General features: G+C 36.5%; 1 protein-coding gene across 1 annotated transcript in view; it reads left to right on the top strand.

The window, feature by feature from the left end:
* Positions 1–18,078, top strand: part of LOC117291325 (titin-like) — a gene marked incomplete at its 3' end in the record, with an annotated part of 251,619 nt that overhangs the window by 107,585 nt on the left and 125,956 nt on the right. Inside the window, exons 68-70 of the mRNA XM_033772967.1 lie at positions 423–552; positions 993–1,283; positions 8,610–8,646. Coding sequence (XP_033628858.1) covers positions 423–552; positions 993–1,283; positions 8,610–8,646 — 458 coding nt within the window. The remainder of the gene's footprint in view (positions 1–422; positions 553–992; positions 1,284–8,609; positions 8,647–18,078) is intronic.

Below are 18,078 nucleotides of genomic sequence, written 5' to 3'. Positions count from 1 at the left end.
GTTTGTTTACAAAGGGGATCTGAAAAAATATCCTCATGGTCTACTCCCGTAAAAAAAAATAAAAATCTCTTGACACATATATCAACCGGTTCTTCTGTTTCTTTTTATGTTCACTAAGTACCCCAGTCAACCTAATCAACCTAACCCCGTCAAAATACGAACATAATACCCAGACGTAGACCCTACCCATAAGACACCTTTACGGCTTGATTGATTTTTAGAATTACAGCCAACTATAGAGTTAACAAAAAAAAAAGTATTGTGAAAGTAATTCAATTGTATAGTTGTGAAAAGTATTGACATTGCAAATAAGTTTTTATTTATTTTTGGCCAATGAGTGGTTCAAATGTTAACATTTATATGTTTATGTCCAATATTTGAAATTGTTATTCTTATTTTTTATTTGTTGTGTTTCTTCTTAGGTATCATCTCAAGGGTTGAGTCATGTTCTCATCTTCCCAGAGGTGAGTCTTGAAGATGCGGGAACTTACAGCGTCAAAGGAAGCAACGATGCAGGAGATTGCACCTCAGTGGCTCAGCTACGAATTGGATGTAAGTTTCCTGTTGCTTAATGAAGTTTTAATTATTTGTGGTCGAAATCTCACTCGTATGTACATCATTCCAAAGCCAATACCCCTCCCAAAAGAGATTCTTGCACACGATTGTTCCTGCAAGTTAACTATTGCTTCCTATTTTCCACACTATGTCAAGCTTTAAACATATCAAACTGAAAACAAACTTGTTCTGTAAAAGCTGCAACTTAAGGGGGAAAGTTGGATTTTGTTTTTGTTCAACCTAAAAATTTGGGAAAGTCAAAATGAATATGATACACTCTTGGTTTCAAAATATATTTTTTGTATACTTTCCAGCACTGACATATTACAGTCTTAGGGCTGCTACCATTTCAATTATATCCATTCGGAAAGATGGCACTAATTGATCTTCGAATTCCTTCATTCAAACTGTTGATTTAATTCCATTTTATGTTCCAGCGGAAACCACTACTAATGCCCCACGCTTTGTCCGTGCTTTCGGTGATCGCAATACCTTCGAGGGCGACATTGTACGCTTCGACTGCCACATCCAGGGCGACCCCAAGCCAGAGGTCGCCTGGTTCAAGGACGGCGTCAAAGTCAACCAGGGTGTGTTCCAGATCTCGGAGGAGGGCGAGAAGCACTCTCTCATCATCGGGGAGGTGTTCGACGAAGATGCTGGCGTGTACCAGTGCCAGGCCAAGAACAAGCGCGGACAGACCACGTGCTCCGCTGTTCTTAAGATTGGAGGTAAGACGCAGATTTCAGCTGCTTATTTTATGAGATGAGTCAACGGCTCTGGAAGCTTGATAAACAAGCAGGGAGTTATTGCGTCCAGCAATTTTACATAGCAAGACAATTAGCATGAACTTATTTTGTGTACACTGAATTGCCAATATTGAGTAGCAAATGGTGACTTTAGAGTAGCAACTGATACAGACTGTGTAGCATTTTGCTCTGCTATACAAGGGAAATCGATCGCTCACAAAATTTCAAAGATTTTTCGGTAGGGAATCTGTTGATCTATTTACAGTTGTTGGTGATGGTAAAACCAGTGAGTGAAAACATAGGTTGACTTTATATAGTTTTAAATGTAAATTCGTATTTAGTAAGAGTAGTGATATGTTGTTTGATTACATATACACTGTCGAGTGTTAGTGTTCTAATGCCTTGCGTATTGCATGTCCAACTAGAGTGTTTTGATTGTAATGAGGGACTGTTTGATTAGTCTAGTTACCATGGTTATCATGGGAAAACATTTTGTACCAAGCACATTTTTCCCACCTTTTATCTTTCCTTTTTATCTCACCTTCCATCTTTCTTTTTTTTCCTCTTTCCTCCTCCATCACACTTTCTTCACTTCACCGTCTCATGTCGGTTTTTCGTTCCTTGGATGATGAGCTGCCGTGGCATCGTAATCTTTTTGCTGCCACAATGCTCAGTCGTGAAGATGGCAGCCACTGGTGCCCGATTCCTCATCCTTTACACACACTCCTTCCTCCTGTCGCCCAGCTGCGGTAGTAGCACCCAAACCGAGCCCGATCTCTGGCCTGCCTTTTAGTCATCCCCTGGGTAGGGAGTGATCGCGCCTTGGCGCAGTTAGAGCCCTCGGAGATGGGCGTCACCCCTCAGGTGATGTGACATAGATTGAAACTTGTCTCTTGGATACATGGGTGGGGTCTCTCCACCCTGAAGCTATGCCGGCGTGTGACCCGGGGCGTGGTACCTTCTTGCAATATCAGGGGTGACATTTTGTCTCGCTGACAGAGTGCTCGTGAATCGTTATTTTGTCGGACTGTCTTATCCAGGCTACTCTACTGAGAGTTGTAACCCCTCAATCTTCTTTTCTTGTCATAATCCAAACGAAATTAACCCATTCCCGTATATCTCACTTGAAGGTACAGTCACTGTTCGTTTAGTAGACATACATGTAGTTCTTTAGGTCATTGCATGCTTCTGCTGTTGTGTTCAGATTACTTTAATTGTCGTAGTTCACAAGAATCAAGTTCCGTTTTATATAAGCCACTAGCTTTTCCAGCATGTTCCTCTACTATAAGTAAATATATTTGACCACTTCTACTGATCAAGGTATGGCTGTTGAAATGTAAAATTAATGTCATTTTCCCACGTAATAATTTTTCCCTCTCGAGTTTATTCTCTTGACATTTGATACATTGAATGCATTCCATTCATTTCATGCTACTTTTTAAGTTGAACTTTTCCACCAAAATTCCAAGTAATGCACAGATATCTTTAAAGTCTGATTTTCTTTCCAGAGGTTTGTGCAGTTGGTTTGATACTATTTGCACAATGAAGCACTGATTGAAAGTTGAATGTCCCATCAAACAGTGGTAGTTTGACGACTTAATTGAATCAAAGTTAACAACAATGTCTTGCCAAGAAATTGCCCGTCCATTTTGATCTTAGCTTAATTTTTATTCCCACTGACTTCTGCAAGATGATAAGTGACTAAAAGGTGCCACTTTTTGGAGATGGAAGAGCCTTTTTATAACAGAATTATCCTCTTTAAATTTGATAAAAGCATTGTTTCCGTCCAGATTTTTACTGTTTTGATAAACACAAAGTGATTACTAGCAGAATTTTTCAGGCACCGATGTAGCTGTTCAACTTTTAAAAGATATTATGTTCTGCACATTGTATTGTTTCACCCATAGTGTTTGTAAATAGAGTAAATGCTTGTAGTTAATTCTCTTTTTGAATTGTGCAATTCATTCAAGAGAATTTTAGGATTGATAACTTTAGCGAAAGAGCAGGTATTATATCTGAAAGTACATGTAGCTGGAAGTGTTTTGCCTGTAAATTGTTTTTGGTAGAATCGTGTAGGTTGTGCAATATGAATATGGTTTAAAGGTGACATGTTGTTACGCACACTTTGCCAGCTGAGGCTGTGACCTTTCCAGCTCAAAGGGTCACAAAGTGTCAAAGGTTAGAGTGAAACTAGGTTAACAAGATGTCATCTTCAATGCTGCTTTAGTATTGATTGAGCTTACCATTTAAAGTAATTGGCCAGAAAGGAATGTTCAGAGTCGGCGTTATGACAAAATGTCAACAAGAGATAAATTTGGGAAAAAAATTCATGACTGTAATGTCAATCATGCACATACTCAAGACACAGATATTAATATTGATGAATCTTAAACTGTTTTCATGAAGCTGCTAAGCACATTTGCTAAGCATTAAAAGCTTTTGCAAAGCAGAAACAGGTTACCAGCTAAAATTACATTGGTTTCTTATTAGCTTAGCAAGTATATCTGCTTGGCAGCTGTGTGAAACATGGCTTCTGGGTTCTTTTTTGTATTTCTTCACCCTGAATAAATATGGTTTGAAGAGTAATGCATATGATGTTTTCTGTTTATTAACTAACAGTCGTTCGCTAACCTACATGTAGGAAGATTTCTCCTGAAGACGAGCAGAGTATACTACGTCAAGACCAAACCGGCTCTTTTCAGAGCCAACACTCCCTCAAAAGAGAATTATTACAGGGTCGTACCCGCAAGTTTACTATTCATATTTATAGTTTATTTTTAGAGAAAGATTTATTTATCTTTGTCACAAAAAGCACTTGTATCATATTTTTTGAAATCCTTGTTATCTTCCTTTTTTAATTGACTGTGGATTGTATTGACTGTTAATTGGAGACACAAGTTCACCTTGCTCTTCAAGATTAAATCTGATACCGATCTTAGTGTGCTTAATAATTCAGCTGAACTTGGCCAACTGAACTTGTTGTCTTATCCTATTTCATGGTTACCACTTAAAATTGAAACTGAGGGAGTGATGATTTGCGTTGTTTGCGTTACGTTTTGAAATGTAGATCTGGCGAGATATGTTTTTCCATGCGGGGGCGGAAGGTTCTTTGTATATGACTAACACATGGGGATCATATATCAATAACTTCAAGAATGTAGCGTAAGAAATATGGAACGTGCTATATCCAGACCATCCAGACTGTTGTTTTTCATTTTCACTTGGGGGGGAATAATCTGTACCCTTGATTACCGTCGTGCATCGTGTTTGGATTTACTTACTCAGAAGTGAAATATTTTGTGTGGGAGTTATTTTTTTCCCGGCAAAAAAAATAGAAGTTGATGTCATTGTCGGAGCATGTGTAGAGCTTAGGAATTTCGCATATATTTGAAATAAACTTGTTGGAACTGTACATCAGCTGTGTTCTCTTTTTTCCACTATTACAAAATATGTATGTAGTCTCGCTTTTTCATGTCTGCTTGGAAAGAATGTTAATGATCTTCACAAAGTTTTCCTTTCCCTTCTAAATTAAACAAATATACATGTATTGAATATATTTTTTTCACCCTTGCTTTCCATCTAATTATTAATGTAAATACATTGTATTATCATCATAGCTATGACAAATTCCCACCTTTCATTTCTATTCCACTCATGTTTCACAGAATCTTGCTTTCTTAATTCAGAATTCCACATTTTTTATCTTCATGCTTTCTGTCGTTTACACCTTCAAAGTCAATGCACTTTTCTATCTCATACATTGTCAAAGTCACCTTTGTATTTTTAGATCATATAACATTCCTAATATTGTACTCCTATATAATCCAAGATATAAGTATATCTGTCCCTAGTCAGTCAACAGCCCTCTGTCGTCCTCCCTGTCTTCACAGTGGGAGGGGGACAGGGAGCCAGACCACAGGTAAATTGGCCAATCAGGATCAATCAGCAGGCAGTATTTGCACAGTCAGGCCTTTGAGTACCCGCCAGCTTGCCGCTGAGTAGGTGGGCTTTTTTGCACACATATTATTTACACACACCTGGTTTTGTGGAAACCAAATACTAGCTCAAAAAACGGTTTTGGTTTGCGAGCATTTTTTTTCTTCTTTGGAGATTGCTCTTCTCTGTGTTTTGTGAGGAGTTTTTAAACTTTTTTTTTTTTCATATTATATATATTATGAATGAAAATTTACATTATGGATAACAACGCATACTTGAATGAAAGGGAGACATAATTTGTTAGCAATCTGTTTGTCTACACCTTATACAGGAAGTCTGTATTTTTGTCTGTGGGATATTTTGTTGGTTTGTCTGTCTGTAGTTGTACTCCTCAAACCAGGAATACATTCCTTCATGTATGATTAGACTTTGGAACCAAATATCATTCCACATCTTCCTTGGAAGTGCATTCATCTTTTAGACAACCTAGAATACCTGAAATATTTTCCTTAAAGGTCGGGGAGGGTTATTGGCTTGTGCCCAGGGTGAGGTTTGTTTCAGATGACTAGACCCAAGAGAGATGCTAAATTGTTTTTAGCAATGATGATGAGTACATAGTTACAGACTGGGTCTTCCAAGGAGAGTGCTGGTGTTCGGATACATTGCACATGTTTTATACTAAGGAGGAGAATGTCAAATACTGCATGGTGTTCCACTTGGCAGGGATTCACATCTGGAAAAAAAAGGACGGAGGAAATTTTTGAAAGTCATGTCAAGAGCTTTCCCTGAGACAAAAATATGATGACAATCTTATTTTGGTCTAGAATCTATTACATTACATTCTGGATAGAAAAATACACAGAAATTGATGAAAGTAATTTTAAGAATGTTTCCAGAGATTGAAATAAATATATCTTATTTTTGTCGCAAACTATTTCATAAAACATGGATTCACATCTGGATGGGAAAAGTACACAGACATTTATGAAATTCATTTTGAGAACGTTTCCAGAGATTGAAGTATGATTACAATCATATTTTGGTCTCTCAAATCCCTAAAAATGTTCAAGAAAGTTTCAATGATAGAGTGATTTACAGAGACGTTTTCGTTGAATAACTCAAGACATCAATTTAAACATCTGGATTTAGCTTTAGACATATCCTCTCAATGAAAACTGTTCAATTAACTCACAAAAATCCTGTGATAAAAACCAACCTGACATCAAGCATTAAACCTAGTTCATCGTTGATTATAAACATTTTGTAAACGAATTATCACCTCCTGACATGACCCCGCAGTCTCAATTTAATGAAAGCTTTAATGAAAGGTATTCCTTTAAAAAAGAAAAGAAAAACAGAAAGCTATATGTCACATCTGCTTAAACATGTCAGACATCCCAATTAAAAGCACTCCAATGAAAGGCAAGAACCAATTACTGGGAATCTGGAAGGCCGGTAGAAATATTATAGGATGGTATGAATCTTTATTGGAAGATTGGGTTGGGTTGGGGGGGGGGGGGTTGTACATGGGTACCATCTGCCTTGCCTTGCATATAAAACTCTCTCTGGGGAAGCGCTGGGGTCGTCTTTGATGAGTTAATTTTGTTTACCTCGCCTGTACTTCCAGTAAATCAAACACTTCTCCTCTTTTGTCTCTCCCACTATCTTTATCTTGTCATGTCACACTTTTAACGAAAAACAAATTGAGCTTTAAAAGAAATAGTTCTCAAGATTTTGTTATTTTGTTTAAGTTGAAAGAGATTTGAGCATGAATTGTCCATGGCCTTTAAAGTGGATGTGCTTTCATCATCTTGTCTTACTTATGGTGTTGAGATAAACATTGAAATGAAATTGTGGGGTTTTAAAGAAATGAGTTCTCAAGTCAACTGTTTTAGTCAAGAGAGATTTGATCATGAGTTATTCATGGCCTCGAGAGTGGGAGGTGACCCTCTCAGTTGTGGTCTGTTTAACGTCTTGTCTAACTTGTGGTGTTGAGGAAAACGTTGAAATGAAATTGCGGAGTTGAGGAATGAGTTCTCAAGATATGTTTTTTTTTAGTCGAAAGAGATTTGATCATGAATTAATCATGACCTTGAGAGTGGAGGGTGGCCTTCTCAGTTGTGGTCTTTTTAACTATGAGTGTATTGTTTGACTTGACGCGCGGAAATGAAGTTGCTGAGACATCCAAGAATCTTCCTTTTCTCTTCAAACTTGTTTATTTAATTTCAAACTTTCTCTCATGCTTTTCTCTTTCCTCTGTCTTCTTTATCTTGTCTCCTCTCGCTGCTCTTTCTTTACCGCCATGATGAACCGGCCTCGGGTTCTCCCAAGATGAAAAAGCGTCTGGTTTCTCAAGATGGAACAGCCTGCAGGTCTCGTCTAGTCTGCGTCTTCATAAACTGTTGCATGTTCCGTGGCGATAACTCTTGAAATGATTCCAACACTGCATCTTAAATACTCTTCTAGTCTGCCCCAAAAGGTCCCCCTGACATACCTCTCATATCCAGCATACCAAACATACCGAAGAGACTAGCCCTGTCTGCTCACCAGGCCCTGATTGGCTCTGTGCATGAAAACCTTCAAGTAGGCTGCATGAGGAGACTGCCTCGTTCTGTCGTCGTTCATGGAGAGCTTTAACAGCTGGATCTATTTCTAGATATGACTGAATTTTGTTGTCAGTGGTGTAAACATTTTTTTGGGGCTATGCTTTTTGTGATTTGCGGCAGCTGTGATGTGTAATACAATGCTGTTTATTTTAGTGACACTAATGTGTTATAAACCGTGATACTTGACTTTCTAGATGAATGCACTATATTTATTTTGGTTTTACCCATGTACACTGATGTGTTAGCTCTGTTTACTCAGTACTAATACTTAAAACCAAAATAATATTCTTTATCCCCAATGCAAATTTCCAATGTATTATAATTGTATTCTTGGACATAAGTCCTTATTTTACATTACCCAAATAAGTATTGTTATTTGTGAATAAGGAGAAATAATAAGAAGTGTTGGTTTGTGTACTTGTAATGTTATGGAAAACTTTTTCTAGATATCTCATCATTGTCGTTAATTGACTATAACTTGGGCTTGTGTCCAGATGTATGCTAAAGCATTTATTAATTATTTTGTATAAACCATGCTCACTGGAATTTCTAGATTAATACATAATACTTTTATACTTTAACCTAAAGACCTTATTTTACAGTATCTTTATTTGTGAATAAAGAGAAGCTTTGATTTGTCTTCTTTTAATGGTATTAAACTGTTTCTAGAAATTTCATTATCATCACTAATCAACAACAACTTATGCTTACCTCTAGATACATTCAAAACATTTATTGATTCTTGTTCATTTTTGTCTCTGTTTAGGTCCTTCACGTCTCATCAAGACCAAAGAATCTGACAGGTAAGAACTTTGAACTAGAATGGCCTCTTGGGGACACCCCACATATTACACTGTGCAAGTCTCGCACGTTTCAAAAAAGAGAACACAACTAGAACAAAGGCTATCTTGTTCTCTGAAATCAAATCTTCTTTTTCAATTGTATTTAACATACTAAATTGTTGAAGAAAAATAAAAGAAAAAAATACATTCAAGCACAAGTTTATGATAATACTTACAGAAAGAAATGAACATTTTAGATTTCTGTGTTATAGACAGTATATGAATGTTACTCTTTTTATGAGCAAGGTCTGGGAAGGCAAATGATTTTTTGATGACAGTTTTTTTTTTACTTTTGCCTTTCCCTGGACAGCCTCTGCTTGTTATAACAATTATTGTATTGTCCAAAGAATAAAAATAAAAATAAAATAAAATAGCGAAAGAAAAGAAAGCAGGACACAAAACAAATTAAGTGACTGACCTTCTTACAAGATTTGACCAGCTGAACCCTTCACAGTAAAATTGTTCCTCTTTTCCCCCTCCCATCTGCCCTAAGGGGAATATCCTTAAATTGTAAAAACCAGTTGCTATCCACTTAAGACCGGGGACGTTTTCTCAAAGCGAAAGAACCACCCCCTTAGGGAAAGTCTCCGCAATTGTGATTTTGTCTCTTCAGCACAAATGTCTCACATTCATCAAAAGCCACTTTATATTCAGCCGTGCTTTGGTGGAAAAGGAATGAAAGGAGGACGTTGTCTCGGTGTCCCTTTGTTAATTTTTAATAGTCCATTAATAGAGTGTAATCTTACACAAGGGAGAGAGGAAGAAAAAAAAACCTTGCATGCAAATTTTTTTTTGCTTTTGTATACCTTTAAAGTTAATGTCAAGAGAGTCACACCATTTTAATAAGTCTATAGAAGTATTTTTAGTTCTTAAATCTGACGCCCGATCAAAGAAATTGTTGTTTGTGACTCTGCGTAACCTTTGATATAAAGATAATCTTGTTTGCAAAAGGTTGGTTAAGTTATCAGGATCGCATAAATATCGACATCTAATTACGTGCACAAAGACGTTGAAGGTTTTTGAGCTGTTGCCAAAATATAAGTGGATATAAAAGTGTTTCAATTTAAATGGTCGCATTACACAGGAGTAAAACAGTTTTTGTTACCCAAATTCATAATCATACAGGCTTGATTTGATGAAATTTTATTTTGTTAAGTGTTACAAATATTTGAATTTTTATCAAAAGAAATCATTTGTGAAAGTGGATTTCTTTACGCCTGTGCATGCCTAATACTTTATGGAGGTATCAGGACAATTGCCTCCATGCCCCTGGCCTTTGCCTTGGTGCCCCTGGAAATGTCTGAATACAAAATAACATTTCCCTCAAAAAGGTGTCCTTAAGTATGTCGTGCTTTGCCCTTACAAGAAAAAAGTAGCAGGAATAAAGAAACATAATTCTAAAGATAGGCATTACGTATCAACAGCACACACCATCAGTTTAACATCTGAGCACATTGTACAGGACACCTTTATATAGGACTTTGAATAAAACAACAGCTCAAAAATGCCAGGCGTGTGGAAACTCCAAACCTGTCTACCTTTACACTGGATATTGGGAAAAACAACACCTCGGAAAATTTACAGACGTGTTAAAACTCCAAATTGTCTACAAGAATTGCAAATTTCAATGTTTGTGCACATTTTACCTGGAGTGTTTAAAGAAGGCAAGACAGAGGTATAGAGAGACGTGTCCTGTTCAATGAATAGTTTCCCACAGGGCTGGAATATGACACCGCGCTTACAGTAGAACGGCAGCCTCTGTAAAAACGATCGCCAATTAAAGCCAGAATCGGGGATATCGGTAAACGGGTGTAAATGCCAGGAAACCGTGTTAGATAAAGCAAAACAGTGTGTGTTACGTGGAACGTTTTTTTTTTTTCATGGATGGAGTTTTTTTCCTTTTAAAGATGTTATTTTCTTGTGTACTGTTTTTTTTCTTATGATATTTAGGAGTGAAGCACAGATAATTTTTGACTTTTTATCACATTTGGGATTTAGGTTTCACCGGGGAGGGGGATTTTTGTCTTTATGATCCAATATGGTAGTGATTGAACCTCAACAAGATTTTAAGGATTTTCCTTGTTTTTTACAAAATCAAACCTAATAAAACATTTACCAAATAAATCCACACAATATTTTTTCCCATTTCAATATTTGGCACAAACCTATCTTTCGTCCTATAAATCTTTCACACCAAATGCAACATTTTCCCGTTAAAATATTTGATGAATAGCCCACCATTTCACCATATTTCATAGGGTAAATATCTGGTGATGGAGATAGTTATTAATATTTATTGTTTATACCTTTCTTTCTCATTATTAAACCAACGAATCTTCACAGGTGACTATCACAGTTGCTCGAGGGCCTAAAGATTCCTGTGAAGAGTAGATAATGAAAACGTGTTTAGTTTTTGTTTAGAGGTGATACAACAAATCTAGGGATTGCCCCATACAGAGCCAACCAATTAATTCTCTCAGAGAGAGAGCAGTACCTTAATTCAAAACTTGATTCAAATACAATTATCACAAGAAGTTTAACTATCAGACGTACATTTTTCTTTTAGAACAATGATAAAATGGATTTTTACTAATGACCTATAATGGAAGATCTCACCTTATGCATATCTGGTGGCTTTCATTAAGAAATGCATATAAAGCAATCTTAAATTTATTTATTAATACCCCCCCCCCAAAAAAAAACCAAAAACCAAAACCCCCCCCAAAACCAACACTGACGAAGACGACAGCAACAACAACAATGAAACAACAACAATAACATCAACTAAGCTGATTGCTATCAATGATAATGCAAAAGCAACAGTACCTGTTGTACTCATTTAGAAAAAAAACCAGTCTTAACACAGGTGACAATCAAGACCGGGTTACAAATTAATACAGTAACACATCGCACCAACCAAGGACACACTGCTTAGAAATGTGTCAAGTAAAAAAAACGGGACAGCGTGGTAAGACCGATTGATAGCATGATGTTGCTGCTTTATTCCGCGACTTACATTGTTACTTGCGTAGATAGGTTTCTTGATGACGTGTTGTTTGTGGCCAGTTAGAGACAGATTTATTTTCCATCGGTGCGGCATCGGAGAGGCTCATTCGGGATGGAGTTGTAATAGAATTGATTACTGAGATTGTGACTTCGTGTCTTGAGATTCATTTGAGCGGCTTCCTCTAATAACTAGTTTGGGAGTAGGAACGCTAGTTTAGAATAAGTGTCTTGGAAAAGGGGATGCTTGTTTAGAATAACTGTTATGGAAAAGGGGACATTAACTTAGAATAGCTGTTTTGGAAAATGGACACTAGTTTGGAGTAACTGTGGGTTTTTTTGGTGGAAAAGTTGATTCTAGTTTAGATTAACTGCTTTGGAAAAGGAACATTACATAGTTTATGATAACTGTTATGGAAAAGGGGACATTAAGTTAAAATAAATATTTTGGGAAAACAGAAAAATGCGACACTCATTTGGAAAAGTATTTGGAAAAGGGGACACTAGTTTATAAGCTAAGTTACATGTACATGTAGTTAACTATACGCCTCTCTTAATATCTATGCATGAGGTACGTCACAATGCTAACCCAAACGAGGCAATGGGCGCAACCACTGCAAGTGCTGGGGAACTTGCGCCCATAGCCTCATTTTGGTTAAGAATTATGGCGTCATGCATAAATATTAAGAGAAGCGTATAAGTAAGTAAACTTGAAGGTACATGTACAACCATGCACTAAAAATGCTTTTGCTTTTGGGAGAAATGTTGGCTCTGAGAAGAGCTAGTGTGATCACTGTTTGTCCTTATGGCTCCCCTAAACCAAACTTCTGAAAGGATTCTTGCTGTGATCATGTCTTTTATGAGAGGTGAATCATCTATTGTAAGCAGTGAGCTACCAGTAAGTTGTATGAGTGGTATCTGTTGCCTGCATTGTATAGGGAGGTGAGGAGGTTGGTTTGACCATAGAACAAGGACCATTTACATTAGCATTGCAACATGCTGATAATACACATAGCTGACTGATAATACTCATACATGTAGCTGAAACTAGAGTAATAATTTAGGGGGTCCAACATTTTTTCTAGAAAAGTATGTAGAAGATGTTGGTCTGTATCGTGTAATGACGTCACCGTTATGTTCCTTTCTCTCTGGCTTGGGTTAGTCAGAGGAAAGTGTCTAGGCAAGCATTAGATGCCTTTGGACATCTTCATGATCAGTTTTAGTAATATGAATATTCATGATGCTGTTGCATATGCAATTAATGTGGCGTAGTGAAGGTTGGTTCACATGTAAAGTGTGTATAGTTAACATGTAATGTCTTTAAAGCTAAATTGGCCCAACAGTGTCAATCAAATACCAGAAACCAAAGAAAAGACAAATAAACTAAATCCATATTCATGGCCTGTTTTACACAACCATCAACTAGAAGTGTGCAAGAGGCGGGCTTATGCAAATCGTCCACATCATTGGCACCTTGCTTATCTGACTGGAATGTAGTCTATCCAGGCTTGTGGGGTTCCCACCAATCAGAATGCAGTGTGTGCAGCCGTGTACTGGTTTATGTTAATGAGTTTGCACGCCGCTGAATCTATCGGGATGGACTGACTTGCAGTCCTACCACCAAACCACATCAAGAGAACGAGGGAAACTAGGCTGTAAAGGCCTCCTACTTCGGCGAAGAAATAAAGAGAGATTGGATTAGTTTGTTGAATCGTGAAAAAAAAAAAAGAGTTGAGAATTTAGTGTTTTTTCTCTGCGGGGAGGAAGACATAAAAGACTACTTTTTGGTGCCAGTTTAACGTGATCGGGAATGGACCCGGATTCCAAGGGGGAGTTACGGCTGGTAGGAAAATTATTATTTCTATTATTTTTATAAATGTTTGTATTGTAAATTGTATTTTTAGTATATATTTTTTTAATGTGATTGGAATTATGGCAATTTGAAATACTTCCGTCAGAAAGTTTGTTTTCATTTTAAATTTAATCTAGTGATTTCAGGCTCAAGAATTGAGCAAAATCTTAGACTGCTTTTTCTAGAAGTGAGGTTTAAACAACTATTTGTGTTCAAATTTATTTGTTTTTAATTGCTTCAGTTTAATTTTTAAGAATAAGAAGCTTCATACGATTTGACTGTGCGATTTTTTTGTCCTGTTCAAATAGATTGTGTATGGAAAATTAAATCAACTAACAAATCATAAACATTTAATGTTCTCAGCTATTTTTGGACATGCTGACATTGATTTATTATGACAAAAGTAAAGCTGGAAACAAAAGAAAATAAACATTTGGGTCATCCGTATAGAATATATATTGGCTACTCCAGTCGATGTGTCAAAACACAGCATAGAGAAATTTGTATTGAATTTAGAGTATTGAATGCACTGGTCATATTCTTAGGAACCAATAACTTTAAAAAATAAAATGTTTTCTCAGTACTGTTTCTGTAACTAACTCTCATTATCTACTTGTATTTTGAAGAAAAACAAAATTGTTTTGTAAAACTGAATGGAACATTTCACGTAAACACAACTTTCCAGGGAAGTTGTCAGAAAATATGTTGAAGATGTTCCTCTTCTCTGACGAGGAACAATACATGATATAGACATCTTGTAGATATTCAAAGGGGAAAGGACAGCTCCAATATTTTAAAAAGAAATCTAGAGCCCCAAAAACCACAATTGTATAAATTATAACGGGTTCTGTATTAACAGTACTTGTAACCCCAATAGGGTACGCAAAGTAGAATGTAGTAAAGGCACCGACAAGCATACCATGCATATTTGACGAATTAGAAACACAAACCCCCCAAGATACATCCATGTACGATCCACTTTTAATTTTCTTCTCAACATCAGTCCATATTTCGCTCTCGTATTCAATTGGAAATTAATGCATACGGTGTTCGAGCTGTTAAGATATGTATCAAAGTCTAACATGACCGTGGACTGTCTTAAAGAAACATGCAGGGGCACTACTGCCGATGTGATGTGACTTTAAAGAGATTTTTCAATGTAGGCGGGACTCTTGATAGAGAACTACGTGTAACTATCAAAGTTGTAGCCAAAATCTTGCCAAAACACACACTTAATTGACACCTTGAAAGATTTTCTGCCTAAAATGTATGTTGACAAAATGATGACTTGGTAAATGAGCCAAGTTATGCAACTTTTTTTCAAAGTTGACTTGAAACTTCTTAGCGTATTTGACAAAAGCAGACTGTTCTGATAAACCCCACACATGTATATTTGTTAGACCGCGTTATTAATGGGTTTGTTTAAGGGTTTGGGTACTTTTGGTAACACAATGTCCACAGATTTCCATTAAACTCACATAGTTTGAAGATAATGTTGGTAGAAAGCTTCCCTTTAAATATTACTTGCTGAGGTGCTGTACTTTTTTTCAGAAGTGAGTAAAACAATGTCACAAAAATAATTAACATGTAAAAGGTGTTAATCAGTTTTGGTATAAACACCAAAAACTGGTAAATACCTTTTACATGCTCAAATAAGTTTCGTCTCACTGAGACATACCTTTTACATGCTAAAATAAGTTTCGTCTCACCGAGACAAACATTACTCATTTCTCAAAAACTACAACACCTCAGCAAGTAATATTTTAAGGGAAGTTTTCTGCCATCATTATCTTCTGTAAGTTTAATGTGTGTTTTGTGTCCTTCGAAAGTACCTAGACCCTTTAAGTAACATGTTCAGGGAGTGTTGAAGTGGAAGAGTTGAATGACTGTGCTCTTCCATACAGCCAATGCTGCAGCACCCCTTTAACCAATGCGGCAACAGAGTAGCACCATATATGGTAAGGGCTGCCATATGCTTTAATGCATGGCGTTGCTTGCTTGGCATCTTGGGCTGATGATGCTTAATCTTTATACAGGGAGGTTAATCTTACAAGTTTACTCATGAAACAAAACTCTGTTTCCATCGGTGAACTCGCTTTTATATTGAGGAAAACAAAAATTACTCATGACATTTTTTAGGACACATTCAACAAATGGTTTTTAGATTTTGGTTGCTTGGAAGTCTAATTATACTAGCAATTTGTGGATTTTCTCTTTTACTATTTAGACCTAGGGGAGGGATCTTCTATGTTAAATGGTGGCAAAACAAATAAGGAGGAGAAACAAAAATGGCCCGTGAGATTTTTGAGGACACAATAACTTTTTAGACTTTGCTTACTTGGAAATCTAATTATACTGGGAATTTGTGGATTTTCTTTTAGTGTTAAGTCCCAGGGGGCGGGATCTTCTACGTTAAAAGGTTACTCAAGGTTACGCTGTTATTGATTGTAGAAACATGGTTTAATCAAGAAATATTTGAGATGATTTGACAGTATTTGCGGCTTGGTGCATGTACAAATGAATAATGTAAAATGTATTTTAGAAAATATATCTAATTTCAGATTCCAGGCTGTCATTTATTCAACACATAAAAAAATTAATGGGAAAGACTTTGCTAGGGTCAAAACTTCAGGCCATTAAATATTTTTTGCATTTATACCATAAGTCTTTTTGGTTGGTTAGAAGTTTGCAATAGTTAATTCTATTTTCTCATTCATATAATGAAATATAGATAAATAACCATTTTTTTTGACAGACTTACATCAGGTTAAGATTCAGTGTGAATTTTTTGTCTCAACTTTATGATAATCTTAAAACAGATGGATCAAAACATTTGCTAATCTTGCTGCCAAAATATTCAACATTTTAAGGTAGTACTAGTACAGCATTACACAAACCCCTCCCTTTGTCTAATGAGACCAGGTTCAAAATCAAAATCCCGCCTTGTCTATGCATCCCTCATTGAATGCATCACACCAACAATCTCAAAGATATACCGATTTTCTTCCAAACCTTCTCTCAACTTCGGTAAAATTGTAACCACTTATGACGGCACCCCCTTAACATCCATAGCATATTGAAACGAAAGATTCTCACAAATATTATCTGTTCCTCCAAGTTCACAAAATGCAGCGGCCACAGGACTGACAATCTCAAAGAGATGTAATTTTTTTTACCCCAAACCTTCTCTCAATTTCAGTAAAATTGTAGCCAACTATGACAGCACCCCTTAACTTCCTTAGCATATTAAAACAAAAGGTTCTCAGAAATGTTATCTATATTCCTTCAAGTGCAAAAAAATGCAGCGGCCACAAGTTTCACCATGATTTTGTTTGTATAGTTAAAATCTGAAAGCCATGTCCGGGCGTGATATTTTGTTATCACGATGATCATCATCTTAGCATTAGCTATGGAGGACATCCCGCTATGCAGAGATGTACATGCCCAGCATACCAGACGTGGGGGCCTCGCGCGGGGATCACACCACACTTCAACACAGCACAACTATTTCTTGAGTTTGCGATGTCCAAAATAGACTTACGTCAGTGCAATACTATCCCATGTATTATGTATAACGCTCACGCAGTGCTTCTTGTATGTCCCACCACCAGAGAAACTGTATCTCTCATGTATTTTTGCACATTCCTCAAACTGTTCATTTAGTTAGTCAGTTACTCGGAAACTGTTGAATGTTAATACATTTAGGAGTGGTACATGGACATCATATTTAATAGATGTTTAATGTTAAATTTGCATTGGGGATGAAGATTATTCATTTTGGTTTTTACCCATATACACATCATATTTAACAAGCCAATTACAAAGTTTTAAATATGTATCCAGTCGCTCATGTTAACTCATTTTTGGCGTTGCCTCAATTAGCAAACTGGGCGTACATTTTTATGTAATTTTACAGGGCATTATAAACAAAAACAATGCTTCACAAATTTCTGCTTACCAATAAAGAGTAAGATACCAGTCACAAATGGTACGTGTCACATGTTGTGTTGGTTGTTTACCTAAATCTGGTACGCATAATTGTTTTTGTGCTTCTTTTTATTCCTCAAGTGAATACATTGCCGGGTGCGCATTTTAATTATAGATTACAACAACAAATCCTTATGTAGTATGTAAAGACACTCACTGTCTAGTACATGAAGTGATTACATGGCTATAGAGGTACGTAAACTCAAAACTTAATATACATGTACAGTTTAAACTACTAGTTTGTCTTACTTTCGCAAGACAAACTGTCACCGTTCACAAATATTTTTGAACAAAATATCAATGCCAACTCAGATTAAATAATAAACATATAAAACAGAAATTGAGAATAGTATTTGATTTACATTAAAAAAAAAAAGTTTATTCCAGCTGGTCTTAAGCAAGCCTAAGTTCTGGCCCATTTACAAAAAAAAATGGCAAAGCAATGGTTTGCTGCTAAGCCAATTTGTGTACCCATCTTAGCGGAAACGGTTACAATCCAAAAATGTCAGTTGTCGTTTACTTGTTTTAATGCCAACTGTTTGTTTGTCTTT

This window comes from Asterias rubens, chromosome 6 (assembly GCF_902459465.1).
Source record: "Asterias rubens chromosome 6, eAstRub1.3, whole genome shotgun sequence".
In the NCBI taxonomy this organism is placed as follows: domain Eukaryota; kingdom Metazoa; phylum Echinodermata; class Asteroidea; order Forcipulatida; family Asteriidae; genus Asterias; species Asterias rubens.
This window is presented reverse-complemented; position numbering and strand designations above follow the sequence as displayed.